This window comes from Crinia signifera, chromosome 4 (genome assembly GCF_055691185.1).
Source record: "Crinia signifera chromosome 4, ASM5569118v1, whole genome shotgun sequence".
Taxonomy (NCBI): domain Eukaryota; kingdom Metazoa; phylum Chordata; class Amphibia; order Anura; family Myobatrachidae; genus Crinia; species Crinia signifera.
The window spans coordinates 138,058,262-138,079,350 of NC_139220.1; the positions used below are offsets into that span (position 1 = coordinate 138,058,262).

Here is a 21,089-nt window from a genome sequence, read left to right on the forward strand (position 1 = left end):
ATACACAGTGTGATTCTCACTTTGATTTTGACTAGTCAAAATCAAATCAAAGTCAAACGGTTTTCAGCTGCATTCGATGCCGATTTGATCCCAATGCGCGCTCCCGTTTAGTCTATATTGAATAGAAAAATAAATTGTGCATGCGAGACTTTATAGTAGAAACATACTGTAGTACAGATCTTTACTTTGTAGTCAAAATCCAATGCCGACAATCGCGCTGTGGTCCTCTGTGCGTTTAGTGTCTTCGCATGCGCATTTGTGTTTCTACGCATGTGCAGACACATGGTGCGTGCACCCACGGCAAACTTTCGGTTCTCTGGGTGCACGCACCCTACACACCGGGCAGCCCCATTAGCATATGGGAATGCCCAGCGTTCCATGGGCGTTCCCATGAGAACGCTGGCCGTTCCCAGGCTAATGAGGAATGCGGGGGGCAGGCAGATGACATCACCGGATGTCAGAGGCCCGCCTTGTCCTTGCACAGGGCGCCCGCAGTTTAGAGTGACTATATAGGTCATTCTTAACTGCGTGCACGGGAGAAATCATTCGATGGTCAGCGAACATCAAATGATTTCTCCCTGCTTGCAAATGGATGATTATGTAAATCAGCCATTTGCACCTGTGCGGGGGGGCACGGCGTGCGAGTAGGGGGCGGTCAGCACTGTGGGCGGAAGGCGGCGTCTGATGGACTTGCAAGGCTGCGAATTTCGCAGGCATGCAAGTCAATCAGAATAAGGCCCTGTGTGTACACACCTTTGCACCAGTTTAATGTATCACTGAACCAATTATATTTGCATTAAAAGTGCACCATCAACAAGTAGAGTCTGTGAATGTTGGATATTATTGGGCAATATAAACTTTAATGTCATTTCATACTTTCTCTTAGGTGCTCTGCGATGAGAGTAATTAGCATATGTCTCCAGAGACAGTGACATAAGGTGCACAGAAGACATCAGTGACCTTTCTGTAAAATATACAAAAAAAATTGCAAATACAGTTATCATGGTTTCTATCACAACTTATACAGAAATATACACCACTACTGTATGACAGTAGAAATTATTAAGTTTTTCTGTGTTGATAGAAATCAGATCAAAGAAGTTAACCTCTATTGCCATAATAACAATATACGTAAATATTCACACGGTTCACACGATGCCTAAGCAACCCTGATCCGATGACACCAGAAATTATACAATGATGACACTAAAACTCACTGTATATAAGCAACATCAGAACACAGCTTTTATATTGTAATGCGTTTGCAGATGTGCACACAGTGGGAAAATCACTCACCATCAAATGTTTTTTTTCCCTGCTCGCAGCGCTGAGTGAGCCAGAGAATGCCCAGACAATGCAGGCGACATGCCCCCAAATGCCTGTAGGGTGTTAATCACCCTGCGAACAGCGAATGAAGGCTAGCCTTCGCTTGCTGCCTTTGGCAGACAGCTTGACAGCGGTCATTCGATTATCGTTTGGGCAGCGAATTTGCCCAAGAGAGATGGACTACCCGCACTCCAAATAAAGGATGCAGCTCTAATCACAAGGACTTTGCAGCCCAGGCGTGCAGGTCTAAATGGGCTTCTCAGTGTTGAGTTATTTACAGGTACTGTATAGCAAGGATATAGTTAGGATCAAAACAATGGGTACAAAGTAGTTATCAGTCCAACCAGGGGCATAGTCAGACCTTTGTGGGCTCCATTGCAAAGTTTTGATGTGGCCCCTGTCCCAATGCTTCTAGAATCACCTCCTTGCAGCAGTTATTAGTTGTATGCCCCATAATAGTGATCTAGTATGTTTTATGAACCATACTAGTGCTCTAGTTCACATTCTGTCAGATTGTAGAGCTGCCAGTACACATGATGTCACAATATAAGACTGCCAGTACACATTATGCAGCACAGTATCCCCACTTCACATTATGACATACACTGTCCGAAGCTCATATTATACCCCATTACAGTACTGCCCCCAGTTCATATTATGCCACATTACAGTACTGTCCCCCAGTTCATATTATGCCACAATATAATGCCCCTAAGAACAGGTTAGTCAGTAGGCTTGCCTATTTTACAAGCAGATTCTTTTTGGTAACATGAAATAATCAGCCCTCAGACACAATTAAGGGTAATTTCCACCAGTACTTTATTTGAAATGGAATGTCTTTTAAAAAATAAATCACATCTCTCAGAAATAATGGGTACTATTTACACACAGGATGCGGCAACACAGCATCGTTTCTTCTTCACAGTAGGTGACATTTTGAAACATTTGGTAGATGATTGCTACTTTAAGAAACCCTCATTTGCATGTCACCGTCATTTGCATAATGTGAATGAATAGAAACAGAACACAGCATGGGGATATCACACACTCAAGATATCAGATTGTACACAGGCATTAGAATAAAAAAATGCACATGGAAATCACAATTTAAATATGATCATTCAACATAGAACCCACATTATATTGTGCTTCTAAATTCTGCATCCAGAGATGTGAATTTATATTATTAGATTCAGAATAGTCAGTATATGTTTGTGACTGATTGCACTTTGTATTTATGCTGTTCATTCTGTAGTTATGTGACATTGCTGAGACAATGCTGTACAGGCCTGGTAAATACACAAAAACGAGTTATGTTAATGACCTGGAGTAACAGTTTTCCCTCAGTATTGTACACACACCTGTTTTAATGCTAGAAGATAAGTTTCAAAATCATATTGTTGTTAACAGAACCGTACTGTGCTCTCAGGCTGATTGTCTGTAGCTGCATTGCTTTCCTACCTGGAACAATTTTAGGATCTGCTTTAAAATGTTGTTTGCCACTATTTTTAGTAAACCTGGGAATGACTTATGCCATATGAGACAAGTGACAGAAGTTATCTAGACGTAGAAATAAAGCTGTGTTTTTACTCTGATACCGTTCATGTATATATGTGGTGACATCAGTACTGAAAGACTGTTATGAACACATTCTTACTAACACTGCAGCAAGCCAGCACAGAACACGTCACTGGAAAATATGTGCTGCCCAGAAATTCTGCCCTTTACACACTCAAATGTTCTCAATGGCTCAGTGTTCACTTGTCACTCTGTGCTTGTTGTAGGTCTCACATACTCTTTATGGCTATGATATTTCCAAACAACATATGGTAACATATTACGGATTCTGAATTCTCTAAATAACAGCTAATCGACCTGTGGCTCTGCATCTGGCCTTGTACTACTGTGCTAGTATCAGTAGACACTGGCAGTTATATTTATTTTGTGTTTTAGACAGATTTACCTAAACATGTCTCCACATAATATTTCTCCCTGTTCCTTCATCTTTTCTGTGTGGGACTAAAACAGCTCATTGGCTAGCATCATAAAGTAAAACTGTCGATTTCTTAGGCCCGGTGAAGTGATATAGTGGCTGGTACTTTATCACCGACCAATCAGCTCATAACTGCCATTTTCCACCCCAGTTTGTAATTTGGCATTTAGGGGCTTACTCTCAAGCAATATCGTCCAATTTATAACTTCACCGTGCTTAATACATTTTCCTTCGCCGACCTTGCCAAGTGCTCATATACTTGGCTCCGAAAGCATAAGCACATTCATATATCTTGCTGACTAGATTTGTCCATCAGAGTTATTTGAAAATACCAATTTATATCCAATAAAGTTTTTAAAATACATTTTTGACTTTTGTTATTGATCAAATCCATCAGCTAAGGATGTAGCGAGCACAACAGCCCAAACAATAAAAGTGTTGATTGATTTGTATCTTAAAGCTAAAGTATGACTTCAAGAATGGTAAATGCATCTATTAGAAAAAGATTTCCGTTTCATGTTCCATTATACAGTAACTGTAACAGAGACATGAGTAAGGAAGATTTGCAACAATACTCCTCAGTTAAGGAATTTTACAATTATTTTTTACGTTTCCTTTAAAAAAAAGGTTTTATTGTTCAGTTAAATCCACAGAATGCCGTTTTTATTACTCAAGAGATAGGAAGCATTATTTGATGATAGATTTGATGTTGAGTACATCAGATTGCAATGATTTTGTGGCTGAAGTAGCCTAAGGAGGATTTGGGGGCAATGTAGCTATGACTAATGAACTGCAGCAAAGCTAATATTTACAGCTGACATACATGTTATGAGAACAGTGTAAATGAGTATAAATATCAAAACAGTGGCACAATATCAATACAACATCATGAAAAACATTTATTTGTGTATAGTACATGTAAAAATCAGATAGTGCTTTATAACAAGGATCAGTAATATAAAAAAATCAACTTTTTTATTTTATGTCTATACAAACCTTACGCATAAAAGTCAGGTTTGCATTGCTATATATCAACACTGTAGTAGTGCTGCATGCAGCATTTTGATAGCAGACCTTCTGTGTTGTGAAAGGGAAAAAAAGTTTCCCACTTTAAAAGCGTCAGACATTATTATTTAGAATATTGATTATGATGATGACAAAAATAGAAAATGTAATCGAGTTAAAGATGTGTCCTCTTCTGTTATACACATTGTGGAATGCATCTTGCGTGATAGCGGGAGCTTGGTTATGCACACACCTGTTACCCATTCGCTTTACCTGGGGAACCCACAGGTGCGATTTAGTGCTGCACGCCACAACACAGCATTAACAGCAGAAGACACATTAATAATGAGAAATAAATAGAAAACAACTAAACCAATGATTAATCAAATATTTAAATTTTACATTACAGGTATATAGATGACAAATTCTCAAACTCTGTCTTCAGGACTCCAAACAGTGCATGTTTTCCCATCTCCTCAGAGAATAGCAAGTGAAAGAATTAGTTCCTCCTATGGATCTTTTAAAAAGTTGTCAGTGAGTAATGAGTGCACCTGCCGGGTGACCTGGGAAACATGAGCTGTCTGGGGTTCTTGGGACCGAGTTTGAGAACCAGTGATATACTGTAAGTGTTATTGCCCCACTGTAATGCAAATTTGGACCTTTTTTTATTTATTGTTACACTTATTTTCACGAAGCTCTTGTCTGAATAAATGTATATTTACAATGTATGTGACTGAAACTTGGTGAGGTGCCAATGTACTATATACTGAAGATGTATATTTAAGTTTACCTTACGATTTGAGATTTGAGTAAATATTGTATATAGAGCTTAAATCTATCAGGTGTGAGTCAGGTCTCACGGCAGACTCACAATATACTCTTAAGTAGCACTTGCAACCCAATTCCAAATTAAATCATGGTTTGTTTTTTTCTGCGCACCCCCTGAGCATGAAGAAAGATAGAGAGAATCTTAATTTTAAGGTAAAAATGTCAAGAGATAGAGCAGAACCTCTGGTACACCCTCCTTATTAATAAGCATGAACTTCGAGGCTGTTTTCCCTTAACGACAGTCAGTTTTCAGGTTAGCTTTGCTAAAAAGGACAATAATGTGTTAAATGGTGTGGGACAGGTACACTTAGGTGTTGTATAAATGGGGGAGGGCTTTTTGAACTTGCAAATGGGAGCTACGAGTGTTTATTCCTTGTTCCCAAAAAATGCTGAAATGATTTTAATATAATGAAAGCATTTGGTTGCTATCACTTTTCCACAGTTAATAAAAAAAAAAAAAACAATGCAAATATCAGATACATAATTTAACACCATTTAAAAATCCCCAAGAACTCTCCTTATGGCCACAAACAGACTTCCACATGGTCCTGCTATCTCAGATATCACTTTTTAAAGATCCATGATGGATTCCCGTCTTTTTCCTGCACTTCGTCCAGGTTGCATTTTGTAGAAAAGTTGTGCAACCTTGCAGCGACTACCGTAAACAGGCATTCCTAATTAGATCTCACATCTCTCAGATGTGCGCATTCGTTTGATTTAGGCGGGTTTCATGAAGCAAAGTTGCTTTGACAAACTCACACCTAATTGGATTGACCGCAGATTTCATTGCTTTCATGCCACTCTGCAACAAATCTGTTGCAATCACAGAATCTAGTGGAATTTATATGTGTCAAAATCTATATTTGACACACTGTACCACCTTTAGTCAGCGCAATGCCTATAATATCATTATCATATTTGAACATAGTATTTATTATCTACAAACACCTAAAAAGACTCTATACACTTGAGGAGCAGGCCTCTTTATGAGCTCGCCTCGGTTGGGTCATATATATACGGGGACGGTATTATAAGCAGTTTATAATTAGTAATTCACGCCTCCTCCTCTGAACCCACATTCATTCTCTATCCTCCCACTTCTACTTCAAAGGAAAAGCTGTTTGCTTCCAAACATGAAATTTACCCCAGCCGGGGAGGAACAGACATCTGTGTGTGACTCAGGGGCATTCATCCGTAACATTCTCTCAGCTAATAGATGCTGCATTGTGGATTCAAACAAGACAGTGGCTAAAAGTTGCAAATCTTTCTGACAACACAAAGACAGAAAACATCACATGGAAAATATCAAACAGTCCAAGCAAAACCATGAGATTCTATTGTTTGATTTTCATCTTCTGTTCTGCTTTACTATACTTCTTTTTCTGTCTTCAGGTTTGTTCAACAGTGGAAAAAAAAACATAAATATTTCATATGGTTTAACATGATGTGTGGATCTCAGCAGAAAATAGCTGTGTTTTCATCCAAAGCTAAACAATTATAATGTGTGACTCCCTTAGGAGAAGTGTTATGATACATTAACACTTTCAGCACTCAGAAACTAAGCAAGACATGGAGCTGATTAGAAATTACATTGACCTGATCGGCCATTATGCCGTCATGTATAACACGTACTGTAGCGGGAAAGGAAGAAATAAATAGATTACATCTAGTCCTCAAATCTGTTTAATCCTCAATGCACTCCTCATGGTCCATGAATAACTGCAGTCTGTCCTGTGTGCGCCCAGCTGCAGCACACATCTGTAGTCCAGCAGAGCCAATTCCAACTTTTTGAATGTTGTAGGTGAGCTGAACAAAAAGTCTTCTTGTTCCCAGTAAAGTGCATCTCAAATTCAACCTGTAATAGAGCAATATGCAGCTGAGTGACAGTGTGGCATAGTACAGTAGCGCATCATCTGTTACAATAATAAACACTTGTCTAGTAAATTTAACCCCTTGAGTGCCAAGTGAATTTGTCCAATAGGTGTGAAAATTGCCAAGCAAACATTTTTAATCATTATAATGACCTGTAATGTTTACCTTTATATAGGAAATATAATCTTTTTTTTTTTACATTATTTATTTGCATTTATATAACAAAATGTGAACGACGCTGGCATATTTAGCCGATATTTTGAACATCTCTCACAGAGATGTTGGCACTCAAAGAGTTAATAGATTAACAGATCTCATCCTTCTTACAACATTCTAAAATCTACATTGTAATAATAAATGACTGCTTAGTTTATTGTCTTTTAAGGGATTGGATAATTATGACAATAAGGGGATAGTGCCGTATTTATTACACTTTATTATTTGGTCAGATTCTATGGGGCAAATTTACTAAAGCTTCTAAAAATGAAAAGTGTTCATTCGGTCTGTCATTTCTCTATTGCAAATCATCAACAGAATATGATTGTTTGCTATGGGAAACATCAGCTTTTTAGCTTTTTCATTTTTAGAACCTTTAGTAAACATATATATATATATATATATATATATACACACACACATACATACATACATACATACATACATACATACATACATAGCTTCTATTGAGAGTTGCTTGTCAGAAAGAATAATGTTGAAATATACCTCCCAACTCAACAAAGGCTGTAGGTGTTGCAAGATCAGTGTAGATGGTAAGCCTTAAGGCAGAGAGAGGATATTGGTTAAGGAGAATGAGAGGGTGTATACCTTTACTCTCCTAATCTATCCCATTCAGGATACACTCATCCTGGCCTATAATTGCGAGGTCCCTGCACTGGCATTTGACTATCAGGGTCTCGCAGTGTACTAGCCAGGAATGCGGATATCCCCTTGCTCCTAATAGGCGCAATCATTTGTAGACACCCGCTCACTTGACTAGAGGTAACCGATGCACGGCAAGCAGCAGCAGTGGCCACTATATTATTTAAGAGGAGTCTATCCCTAAACACTTAGGGCGAGATGTACTAAAGGGAAAATGCGGTAAAACCCCCGTTTTTCCGCATTTTCCTATGTACTAAAACCCGTTCGCAGCGATATCGCAGGGCAGGGTATCGCCACCTTTGGGTGGCGAAACCCTATAGAAGCCTATGGGCTTCTTTTCGCTGCCCGCCACGTCGCCGCAACCCCGCCGCCTCGCCGACCCCCCCTTTCCCCCCTCCCTTGGGCTTACCTTCTTGCAGGTCCTCCTGGACCCCGGAAGGTAAGCCCTTCCTCCCCCTATCAACGCAGCCGGACGTCCTTCCGGCTGCAGGGGGGAGGAGGAAGCGCCGGGGACAGCCTGCTTAGCTGTCCCCGGCGAGAAAGCAGCAGAAGCCGGCTGGGAGGTGACGGAGACCACAGTACAGGTATCGCGGGGGGCCTCCGTCACCGCATTGCGGCGGGGGGGGCGCGAAGGGCGGCGATGTATTTTACTACATCCCGCCCTTACTCTCCACGGTCACCATTGATAATTATAATAAATAGCCATCATCACATTCCTGTCTTATGCACACTATGAGAGTATCAGGATATTTCTGAGCACTACCATAAAAACACAGGTTAATTACTGCACTACACCTACAGAGAGGGGATCTCTCTGGTGTTTGAGAAACTGTTCTGCTCTGAACATACACATGCTATTTGGCTTAATCGTCATTAGGAGTGATATGCGGACTTTCACTCAATAAATATAATCTGGATCAATGCTGGTTTACTAATGGATAAATTACATATATTGTAATTACCATTTTCTTATAAAGGCTAAGTAACTAATTGTAACTAATTGCAATTAAAGGCACAATTGACAAACCAACAAAGGTTCAATATGCTTTTGGTGGCTTAAGATGATCGCACCCGTTATGGGCTGGATCGCATCGCAACGTATGTGTTTTGCATGCGATTTGTGTGCGATGTGATCCGTGGGCAGTACAAAAAGTATGTGCAGCACATTCTTTTTGTACTGTGTGCTGCGATGACCGCGGGAGAGCGCATTGCATTGCACGGTGCTATCGCACCGTGTATGGGCACCTTCAGGTCATTTGGCAATATTTATAGCCTACTGTTCATATCCTCACAGTATTGATGTGTTACAATAACTGCTATTTATTTATCTAAATGTTACAATCACACTGTTTATATGGTGTCATTCACAATTCTTTGTTGCATAAGTGGAAAATTGGTATTTGTCACAAGTACATTTTGAATGTCCTTTTTCAACATCTAATTATAACTATATATTACTGTCCATGGTTTTTTTGCTGAATTAGTGGACAATTGTGACTACAAAATATTTTTCATCATCTTATACTGTAAAAGTTATATGTATTCTGTGTCATTGCACGGCTCATCAGTGTTTGACTACTCCCCTCTGATTCTTTTTGACAAGGGACAGGAGTATGTTCAACCACTTGTGGTAATACTACAATTGCACTAATATATGCACAATACTATTTTTCTTTGCGTGCTTACAGTACAATACCAATTCTGGAATAATTATCTTTTTGATATATTTCACGTTCAGCTTCTAACTAAAAGTGAAGCTTGTGCAGCAGTAACAAAATCCCATTTCCCCTTTTCCACCCTAAATACCGGGCTGGGAACATATATAATTGTTTCTTTAATTATTTATTTTAATTTTAGGTCCCTCTAATGCAGTGGCGTAAGTACTGTAAGGCAGCCCCAGCTGCCACTTGGGGGAGCGAGCGGCGGCAGGGTCTGTGTGGGCGCCAGCACCCGCTCTACACACTGACATGCTGTTACCTGCCGCTGCCCACTGGCTGAGCACCGGTGGCAACTCAGCCGCAATGCGGGCACGGCCATGACAGAGACAACAAATTCCTCCACTGATTCAATTGACACAGAGCTGGCTATTGGTTACTGTGTACAGGATGGGCGGGCGGATGGGCGTGCTGGGGCGTACTGGGACGCGTCGGAGCTAGGGGAAGCAGCAGTGTCTGCTGGTCTCTCTGCCTCTCTCCTGCTTCAGCTTCTCCGTTATGCGTGTGACGTTATGACATCACATGCTTGGGAAACACACAGGAGAGGAGCCCGGGGGGGGGGGGCGCCACAAACTTTCTGGCAGGGGGAGCAAAATTTATAATTACGACACTGCTCTAATGTACAATTTCCATTATCTTTTCCATTTACTATTTAGAGTTCCCTGTCGTAAACAATTACCAGGCACAATATTGTTGGGCAGCACAGATTGTGTGGTTAGCATTTCTACCTCACAGCACTGAGGTCATGGGTTTGATTCCCACCATGGCCCTAACTGTGTGGAATTTGCATATTCTCCCTCTGCTTGCGTGCGTTTCCTCCGGGTACTCCAGTTTCCTCCCACAATCCAAAAATATACTGGTAGGTTAATTGGCTCCCAACAAATTAACCCTAGAATGTCTGTGCGTGTACATGTGATAGGGAATATAGATTGTAAGCTCCTCTGGGGCAGGGTCTGATGTGAATGTTCAAATATCTGTACAGGGCTGCGGAATATGTGAGCGATATATAAAAAATAACTGGTAACTGGTAGAAGAAGCTATTATCAAATATAAAATAAATAGGGACTTTAGTTGGGATAAATCTTTAAAACATGGAACTATCCTCAGGAATGATGGATGTATGGCAACTGTGCTCTCAAACTAGAACTGCACAAATCTCTAAAAAAAAAAAAAGGTAGGAGTTGCCGCTGGTCAGCATGAATTAAAAGAAAATAATAATCAACCTAGTCCCCATTCAGGGCATAATCAAACTGCTTCAGCCCTATCTATCAATTAGCAGCAAAACAGAGTATTTAGGACAGATGCTAACACAAAATAATTGGTGATTGGAGGGAAAGAAGTACAATATACTCAGACATGTAGGAGGGCTTAAAATCAACCCAGCAAAGTAAAAAACATTTTTGGTGTACCCGGCCTTTTGTGCCACCCATCTCTTGATACCCCTTGGTGGCTCCCAGTGTGCCATGCTCCCGAGAAATGCAGGGGAAAGTTTAGCTCTCAAAAAAACAGGCAGGGTGTATTTGAACAACTACAATATAGCTAGGCATGGTTCCCTGCCAAACCAGCCATGTGGTAATACTACAATAGAACAAAAGGAGGAGGGAAGTGTACCCTCGAACCCCACTGCATGGTGTCCGGCACCAAGCTTTAGAATACAACTCCAGCATGCCAGTCCAGGCAAAAGAGTAAGTGAGAGGAGACATAAACAGGTTTATATGATATTAGGGAAGATTTATTATATTGGGGGAGTGGGCGCCTGTATGTGGACAGACCTGGAGTCATGTAAGTGGTATGTGGGGATGTCAGATACCATCTCTGATGCCATGTATGGGATATTAATATTAGCTCCTTTTTTTTTTTTGATGATATGATGATTTTTCTAGCAGCACTGTTCTGTGGTAACTCTCTGGGGCTCCATACATGTACCAGGTTTGTTGCTAGAGCAGGTCCCAGAGAAAAAAAAGCTTGAGAATTGCTGACGTAGAGGAAGAGTTAAACCAAGTATTCTAATGAGTAATGCTCTAAATTGGGACACAGCTGAATAACACTAAAAATATAAATGTTGTAAGTAACAAATACGTAAACAGGTTTATATGACCCTCTATAAAGTATATCTACAGTATGTAATCTAGGCTGACAGTGAATGATCAAAAACAGAAATGTGGGGCGCTCTTGGGTATCGGGATGAAAGGAAGTTGATTCAGCACAATGTTTAAAAAAGTATCACAAATTTATTACACAATAATGCATGTAAGACACATACCAAATGGTACTAAATGACTCTAAACATATGAAAAAAATATAGGAAATAAAAATAAAAGTAAAAATAAGACTTAAAAATAAAAAATGAACAAAAAAATGAAAAATAACAAATTAAAAAATAATGAATAAAAAAGAATTACAGAATAAATAAAAAATTTTAAAATTTAAGATTGGACTTTGTCAGCACATCCAACTATTTAAGGTGCAATTGATAACTTAGCGCAATCCACCAGTGTGGATTTGATCTCCTTTACCCTTTGATGGGGTCTGGCAAGTGGGTATATGTGAAAATCTACTGGATGCAGTTCCTTGTAAAGGTTTATAAGTCCAGTTGTTTAATTGAGACCGGTATTTATATAAAGCGCTAGTGTGCACACTCAGTTTTCATCAAACTTAGCTTTGCAAAGCAATGATACAATTGAAGCGAGATTGGGAGCAAGGACTTCTGTTTGTTGTTGTTGCATGTGAAACAGTGTCCGTCCTGTCCCCTTTCAAGCTCTTACCAGTGGTTGATCAGCTAACGTATTTTTCAATGTTGCGCTGAGTGGAAAGAACAACACTCCAGCGCCCGCTCTCTCCGTCCTCCGCTCGGCTTTTAGGTGTATAGCGCCGGTCAGCTGGAAGTGGTATCTGGCAGTGACCGCTTTCTCCTGCCTCTTTCTCCGCTTAAGGAACCACACGGCGCTCTGCCACAGCGTCCGTGGACAGTGATGTATTGGCGGCTTGGGGGGGGTTGTCAGCAGTCGGCTCAGCGTCAAGCAGGTACTGTGGAGATAAGAGCGTCTATCCTGGATAATACTGGAACGCGTTCCAGTATTATCCAGGATAGACGCTCTTATCTCCACAGTACCTGCTTGACGCTGAGCCGACTGCTGACAACCCCCCCCAAGCCGCCAATACATCACTGTCCACGGACGCTGTGGCAGAGCGCCGTGTGGTTCCTTAAGCGGAGAAAGAGGCAGGAGAAAGCGGTCACTGCCAGATACCACTTCCAGCTGACCGGCGCTATACACCTAAAAGCCGAGCGGAGGACGGAGAGAGCGGGCGCTGGAGTGTTGTTCTTTCCACTCAGCGCAACATTGAAAAATACGCCAGCTGATCAACCACTGGTAAGAGCTTGAAAGGGGACAGGACGGACACTGTTTCACATGCAACAACAACAAACAGAAGTCCTTGCTCCCAATCTCGCTTCAATTGTATCATTGCTTTGCAAAGCTAAGTTTGATGAAAACTGAGTGTGCACACTAGCGCTTTATATAAATACCGGTCTCAATTAAACAACTGGACTTATAAACCTTTACAAGGAACTGCATCCAGTAGATTTTCACATATACCCACTTGCCAGACCCCATCAAAGGGTAAAGGAGATCAAATCCACACTGGTGGATTGCGCTAAGTTATCAATTGCACCTTAAATAGTTGGATGTGCTGACAAAGTCCAATCTTAAATTTTAAAATTTTTTATTTATTCTGTAATTCTTTTTTATTCATTATTTTTTAATTTGTTATTTTTCATTTTTTTGTTCATTTTTTATTTTTAAGTCTTATTTTTACTTTTATTTTTATTTCCTATATTTTTTTCATATGTTTAGAGTCATTTAGTACCATTTGGTATGTGTCTTACATGCATTATTGTGTAATAAATTTGTGATACTTTTTTAAACATTGTGCTGAATCAACTTCCTTTCATCCCGATACCCAAGAGCGCCCCACATTTCTGTTTTTGGTTTCTGTAATTTTGGAGGTTGGCAACCCTCCTACGTGGTGGCTGCTGGGCATCGAGTTACATCACAGTCATCCCCAGCGCCTAAGGCAAATTTCTCTTGACAGTGAATGATAATGCAGAATTGTAAAGTAAAATTGGATGGGTTGGAGTCAGGGGAGCCGAGAGAGGGGGGGAGCGGGTACTAATTACCCGGGCCCACACTTGCTGAAGGGTCTGACCCCTCCCTTCCCCCTCCATCCCTCCCGGGTAGCAACAGTAGCACACACTTCTACAGCATGTGCTGTGCTGAAAGCAGGCTCAGCATGAGTGTCTCACTGACAGCGTGAGAGGTCATGCTGAGCCTGCTGTCAGCACAGCACATGCTGTAGGTGCGTGCTGCTTCTGAGATTACAGTTTTTAGAGTTTTCTTTCACCCTCCTCTAAACATTTTGGGGGCGTGGCCTAAGTGTGGGAGGTTCCCACAACACACACTTAGGCCACGCCCCCAAAATTTTACCGGGGCCCGGCATTCCTCTCGGCTGCCCTGGTTGGAGTTAAACTGTCAATAAATACATACACTATGGGCCTGATTCAGGTGAATTCGCTAAGCAGCGATCTTTCGCTGCTTAGCGAGCTGGCTGACGCAGTCCACTGGTCAAACAAATGCCTGCCCCCGCAGCTGAGCTCACACGTCCATTCGCATGTGCAATGATTTTTCAGGCATTTGCAAATAAAAGTCAGACTGTCTTTTATTTGCCTCCTAAATGGCCATGAACAGGGCAGGCGCTGCCGCCCTGAGCAGGCTTCGACACGCCTGCATTCACATGGTCGCACCCACTGTTTTTGTGTGCACGCCCAGGAAATGCTGGGCATCCCCATGCACCAGACCCTCTTCCGCCTATACTGCACACCATGCAGCCTTCTCGGTAACTGTGAGAGTCGCCGAAGGAGTTCACCCAGTAGCCCTGCACATGTGTCTATTCCCCGATACACACAAGCAGAGGCACGCCATCGGACCCCGGACCGAATTCACATTTGACCAAGCCACCTTGAATCACCCCGTATAGCCATAGACATTCTAATCTGCATCGTTATTTTTTCCATAAAGGGAAAAATAAAATGTTGAATGAAATAATTGAGGTCACATGATTAGACGTAAACTCCTAATAATGACCAAATGCCATATTGTTTTTTTTGTTTTTTGGAGGGGGGGGGGGGGTGCTATTGTATTTTGTAGTTCACATTGCAGAGGTTATTTACTAAAAAGCACATAACAGCAAACACATACATGGAGCAAGTGAAATCAAAGGAATATGAGAAGAGACATCTATGTGCATCTTATTTCACCTAATCTGATCGGAGAGAATGGAGAAGAATTTGATCAGACAAGCTGTAAGAAAAGCACCAAAATGAATAAATCAGCTCCTTGATTTGGCAAATAATTAATCTAGGTTACTTTTCCGACTACAAATATGTATCTGTCTGTAGTAATAACCTAAGGTCTTCACTAATACCATCTAAGCAGCTAATAATCTGAATGGATTCTCTCTAATGCTTGTAAGAAAATGTATGTGATACATAGGTTCTTAAATCATTATGAAAGAAGTGATTCTTTTATAAGGCTCTTAATGACCTTTAACAATATGCGGTGATACCTCATGAAGTTAAAGTGAGATTTTTCCCACATTACAATACAGAGCTATATAATGAGATCCCTTCAATAAATGTTGCCCTTAAATAAATTATAGATAACAGCCACCTTTATGACTATGACTATGTACAACTGACTTGTTTGAGGTGTGTGGTATTCTCATCTTAATAAACAATGACAAACCTGTACATTCATAACACATCACAATATTAGCTAGCCAATTGGCATTAGTACCAGGTGACATACATGTCTAATCTGGCCACATTGAGGTGACCATTTGGACAGCAGTTGCCTCTATTTCCCACAAGCCCTTAGGCTTAGTGCTGGATCACTATGACCAGGGCCTGCTACAGCAGTTGGAAGATGGCCACACAAGCAGTCCAGTAGCGATCATCTGTGGCCATCTTGCGGCCTTTACCAAACAATCGTTGTATTCATCCAGATAGTCAATATCTAGTGTTATATTATAGCGTGTGGCCAGCATAACATTTCACAAACAGACACTTTGACAGCCCAGAGCGTTATTTTACATTAGATAAAAGACCATAAAATCCAGATCTTATCTTGTGCAGCAACAGTCTGTGATGTCATTACATTTGTAGTTTGACCTGTGTTTGGTAGAAGTTTTGTATAGAATGAAGGAGCAATCTGAGCCAAAACAAAGCTAATATTTAACAAACATGAATCACAGTTAAATATAGCAGCTATCCAGCATCTGTTTACGACTTCCTCTATGTCAATGGAAGATAAATAAGGAAAGTATCAATTGAGCCGTTCCGCCACTCCCCTGTTTAGGATTTCAAAGAATGTATGCAGCAGTAATGAGCCATTTTTTTATTGGGAAGCAACACTCTAACCTAATAAAATACGTTTACAGCACTAGGTTATGCATGTAAAATGTGGAGAATCATAGTGCTTAATTACCCTTTATCACTCTACTGCAGAGCTACAAAATCCCAGATATGCAACCAGCCAATAAGAGAGATTCAGTGACATTAACAAGCATCATGTGATAACTTTAGTACTGTCAATATGGAGCTGATTCTTACTTTCCTTATTTACACATTTTCCCAGTAAGAGGATGGAACCAAATAATAATCACAGCTCATTCCATGGATGTACTGTATCCCTAGTGAACTAGTCTGTTTTCTGAAGCAGGTTATCTTGTCAAGTGATATACAAATTCTGATTTACAACTAATCATTCCATTCCAGCATTGGATCATTCACAGCATCAACACATTACCTAAAACAAAATGCCAGATCTCCTCAATCATCTAAAACAGGGGTGCTCTTTTTGGGTCCATTTTGCTCTGGGACCCATTCAGACAAAAATATAATTACAGGACCCCAGAAATTTACCCCAGAATGGTCGCCACACATGTGAGGTCAGCAGACAGCACATACATAACAGCATTGTGGAGGCACACCATGATGGGAGGAGTCTAACAGACAACTCAACAGACTCCTTTAATCACTGACTGAGATTAGAAAAGTCATCAGCCTGATGGTCAGCAAGTCGCAACCCCATGCTAAGAAGGTGGGGACCCACTTTGGGGTCAGGACCCACAGTTTGAGAACAGCTGCACTAAATACCTTACTACTACCACTACTACTACTACTACTACTACAACGGATGGGTTTGTAGAAAGTAATGCATCAGTTTTGCTCCTACTAGAAACAGAAGTGTGAACAGCTTTTTCAATATATTCTTTATTACAATTCGGACCTCTATTCACTGATTGAGCAAGTTCAATTACATATTTGACATAAGCTAGAAAACCATTTTCTGTGTGCAAGATAAGCAAGTTCAGCCCCATATACGCTATATTTATACTAGCACTCCAATAGATGTAACATCTAGCTGGCAGCATGCTAGGGTAACATCATTCTACTCTATGTACTCTACAGGAGTTACACTCCCCTCCAGGCAGAAGCAGAAGATTGTAGAGTATGCTGTGGCATGACTAGCAGAGCTAGAGTATCATTAGAAAGAACAAAGAACAGCAACACTAAAGCCCAGGTGCAGTTCTCACTCCATCAGACAACCAAGGTATAGTATGCTGCCAATGCATTCCAGAGGAGCAGTGTAAAGTAATCCTAGATTAGCTCGCATGCTATCAGTGTCCACTTTGGCAATAAAACAAACATCCACAAACATCTCTTAGGATGCAATTCTACTCAATGGTAGCATAATAGTTCTTTTCCTATACTATTTTTCCCACATCTGCTATGAATTACAGAAACAGAACATAATACCCTTCTGCTGAGTGCTGGCTTTTCCAGCCTTAGGTATGCAAGCTAACAAATCAGACCAATGGTACATCATGGGTAATTCACGTGTGCCATAGTAAAAGGATCCACTCGAATAACATTTTACAAGGTAAGGAGGTATACTACCATGGAAATCGACAGTATTATAATGTTCAACCTCCTTCATAACCAAACCTGTGACTGAATGTAAACTACTGGTGTGTTGTTATAGATTACAGCGGTCATATTTACATGGAAAAATAAAAAACAATAAGTTTGCCCATTTGAAATGTCACAGATAGATGGGCTTTTAGTAAAAATCAGCAGCTTGTGATGGAGTTTGGACCCTTGGGGTAGATCATTACTTCAACAAGAGGTCAACAGCAAGCCTGCAATAGTGGACGTCTTATTGCTCCTGTATCAGTGCGACCAGTAGCAAAGCCGAAGCGCCTTACCTGGAATTAGATGGGAAGGCTGCTGCTGCTGCTAGGGACATGTCTATGCAGAGTTAGAAGTGCTTCTGATGCGATGCCCATGTTGCTGGACCAGGTGCTGCTGTTTTTGCCTTGTTGATTTGACAGCTAGGATGGCTTGTCTGTTTTTATATTGCACCATCTGCAATGTGATCTCTGCATTCCAGCCCTCCTCTTGCGGACACCGAAAATCAATCTCCCTCCCCTCTGCCATGACCACTGTGAAATATACATATTTTCCTTTCCTTTCCACACAATCCACCGTTTTCATATTGGAGAAGTGCAGCTCCTTGATCCGTGCAGGTTCAGCCGGGGAGCTTTGCTGCTGAGGCTGCTCCAGCTGTTTGGGTGGAATGAGAAGAAGACCTTCCTCGGTTAGGATGCACCTCTTCTTCTTCCACAGCTGCAGCAAGCCATCACTCCTCTTCTCCAGAAGTCCTTCTTTTACTACCTTACAGCTGCTCTCCAACATGCTACTTACTGCTGGCCCCGAATGCAAGCGATTAAACCCCGCTGTGCCCAAGAAGGTACAAGAAGATTTCAGCCGGGGGATCCAAGGCGAGAGCAGACTCTGAAAGAGAATCATTAACAGTAAGGCTACAGTGACAATGCAATGTGCTAGGCAGCAGGGATCACTGTACACTGTGGGCTGAGTGTGACGGCAGCAGCTGCAGTCTGTGGTTGGCGAGACTCACAGAGATGGCGTTTCCCAGGGCTAGGGAAGAGCGCCACCTGCTGGGCGTCTATAGCATGTACTATCCATTCATGGACACTCTCCAGCCAGCTGAGCATTAAAAGTCCCTTCTTAGGAGCTGCTAAGACATTACAGATTAACTGGGGTGAAGCTGCTGAATAGACATGTTTGAGTCATTACTGCTCTAATTAAACTTTAACACGAGATACAGTCCTGTGTTTTATACAGCCATGTGTGTTATACAGCCAGTCATGTGTGTTATACAGTCAGTCATGTGTGTTATACATTATGCTGGTGTTAGAACAGAACAGTGCCCTTTATACGCAAGTTTCTTTAGATTTGTTGAACAGCTATGAGTACTGTACAGTGTGCATGGCTCATTATCCCAGATGTTCCATGTTTGCCTTGGTATTACCCATGCTCCCGTATAATCTGTGCACATGATTAGTCTGATGTCCACTGTACCATTCATTCCCAGCTATAAGTAGTAGCTCAGGACGTGTAACCACCACGATATGATGCTGATGTGCGTGAGATCGAAGAATTCCCGTGATACTTACTTGATAATTCCCACAAGTGGGATGACTAGCTGTGCAGTATGAGTGTGTGAGCGGCGGCAGCAGCAGAGCCCGTGTCTCCCCTCCGCTGTGTGACTGCAGCAGCTACAGCCTGGTCCGCGGCGCTCTCCTCCTGCTGCTGCTGCTGCTGCTGCTGCTAACTCCCCCCCTCTGGTTTATGGAACAGCTCCCGCCCACTGGCAGCGCAGTACAGGGAGACTAGACCCTGGGATGTGGCAAGATGGGCTCAGCTACACAGGACTGGAAGTGGGGAGGAAGCAGAGAGGGAGGGGCAGCAGAGCTCCAGTAGCGCAATCCTTATCCTCATACACCATTCATCATTCTGAATCTGTACACATGGCTTTGTGAAACTTCCAGTGTTTTAGATGACACACTGTATCAAGCATATGGCATGTGTACATTGCGTCCCATTGCTGTCAGGGAAGGAGCTGTCTGCAAGTCTCTGTCTGATGACACCCAATACTGCTATGGGGATGGATCTGTTTTATGTAAACATTCTTATTATTATTAGCTTTTACAACTGGACATGTGTCTTGTTGTGTGCATTACCTTATGCTATGTGCATTGATAAAGGGCATGGGTAAAAACCGGACCAGGACAAAACCCCGGACCGCCGGACCAGACATCAAACTGCATTTTGGAGCTTGTAGCGTCCGGTCCGGGGGGTGTCCTGTCCGGGGGTGTCCTGTCTGGGGGTTCTGCCTGTGACACCTGTCACCAGGTAGAGGAGGAGGGGTAGAATAAAGTCTCCCTGTATGGTCCGGGCATGTAGCAAAAACCGGACGGTCCGGACCACAGGGGGAGGCTGTAATCTCCCCTTCCCCATGTCCCTGATAATAGCAACCCCCCCCCCCCCCCCCGGACAAGACACCCCTCGAACAGGACACCCCCCGGACCGGACCCTATAAGCTCCGGACTGCAGATTTTGATGTCCTGTCCTCCTGTCCGGTGGTCCGGAGTCTAGTCCAGTCCGGTTTTTTACATAGTCCCATTAATAAATTATATTTCTTCTATACTGACAATTGATAACTACCTGTTTTGAAATGTAAACCATATCTGTCAACTTTTTTGAAACCATTCATGGAGACTGTGAAAGTAAACTGTGAACATATGGTGAGATTTTATGTTCGATTTTGACTATATGGTCAAAATCGAATTGAAATCAAATGCACATCGAATGGTTTTCAGCCTTATTCTATGCGAATTGCGCTCCCATTTAGCGTATATCGAACAGTGAAATAGACTTTTCATGCAAGACTATATAGCAGAGGTTCCCAAACGGCACCCTGAAGCATCACAATTATTTTGTGGCACCCCTAGTCGAGAGATTTCTCATTGAGACAGTAAGAAATAAATATTAAGTGAAATAAATTGTGTAGGATCCATAAGATCAGTTGCGTCGTAATGGACGGTATTAACTTCTGTTTGTGGACATTTTAGCTATTACATCGGACATAAATAATTTCAATTGGTCCTAGACCACCAACCCAGGGCACCCCTGCAAGTCCTCCAAGGCACATCAGGGTGCCACGGCACACAGTTTGGGAACCACTGCTATATAGTCCAAATCAAATGAATTTAGCTTGACAATCAATTCAATCCCCTTTTGGATTTAATCGCAAGCAACATCGCACTGTGCGTACACAGCATTAGTAGTAGTAGTTTGTTTATTTATAAGGCGCCACAAAGTGTCCGCAGCGCCGTACATAGCAAACAAAAAACTAATTACAAGGTAATGTACAGGGTGTGTTGATAAAATACAGCATAAATAGGGGTATACAGTAGCTGGTAGAACTAAAATCAGCATCAGTTCTGAAGTAGGTGTTGAAATTGTTGAGGAGACTGAAGATGAAGTA

The 21,089-nt window shown here is 41.7% G+C and overlaps 1 protein-coding gene across 2 annotated transcripts; it reads right to left on the reverse strand.

Annotated features, from left to right (window-relative positions):
- Positions 1–2,128: 2,128 nt before the first annotated feature.
- Positions 2,129–19,367, reverse strand: PHLDA1 (pleckstrin homology like domain family A member 1). Of its 2 annotated transcripts, XM_083182578.1 has the most exons (3): positions 19,216–19,367; positions 17,944–18,532; positions 2,129–7,007 (listed from the first exon to the last, which is right to left on the reverse strand). In XM_083182578.1, the coding sequence occupies exon 2, from the start codon at positions 18,431–18,433 to the stop codon at positions 17,987–17,989; it is 447 nt and encodes a 148-aa protein (XP_083038704.1). In that variant the 5' UTR covers positions 18,434–18,532; positions 19,216–19,367; the 3' UTR covers positions 2,129–7,007; positions 17,944–17,986. The 2 variants fall into 2 exon arrangements, with proteins under 2 accessions (XP_083038704.1, XP_083038703.1); XM_083182577.1 differs by lacking the exon at positions 19,216–19,367 and having other exon boundaries at positions 17,944–18,632.
- Between the last annotated feature and the right edge of the window lie 1,722 nt (positions 19,368–21,089).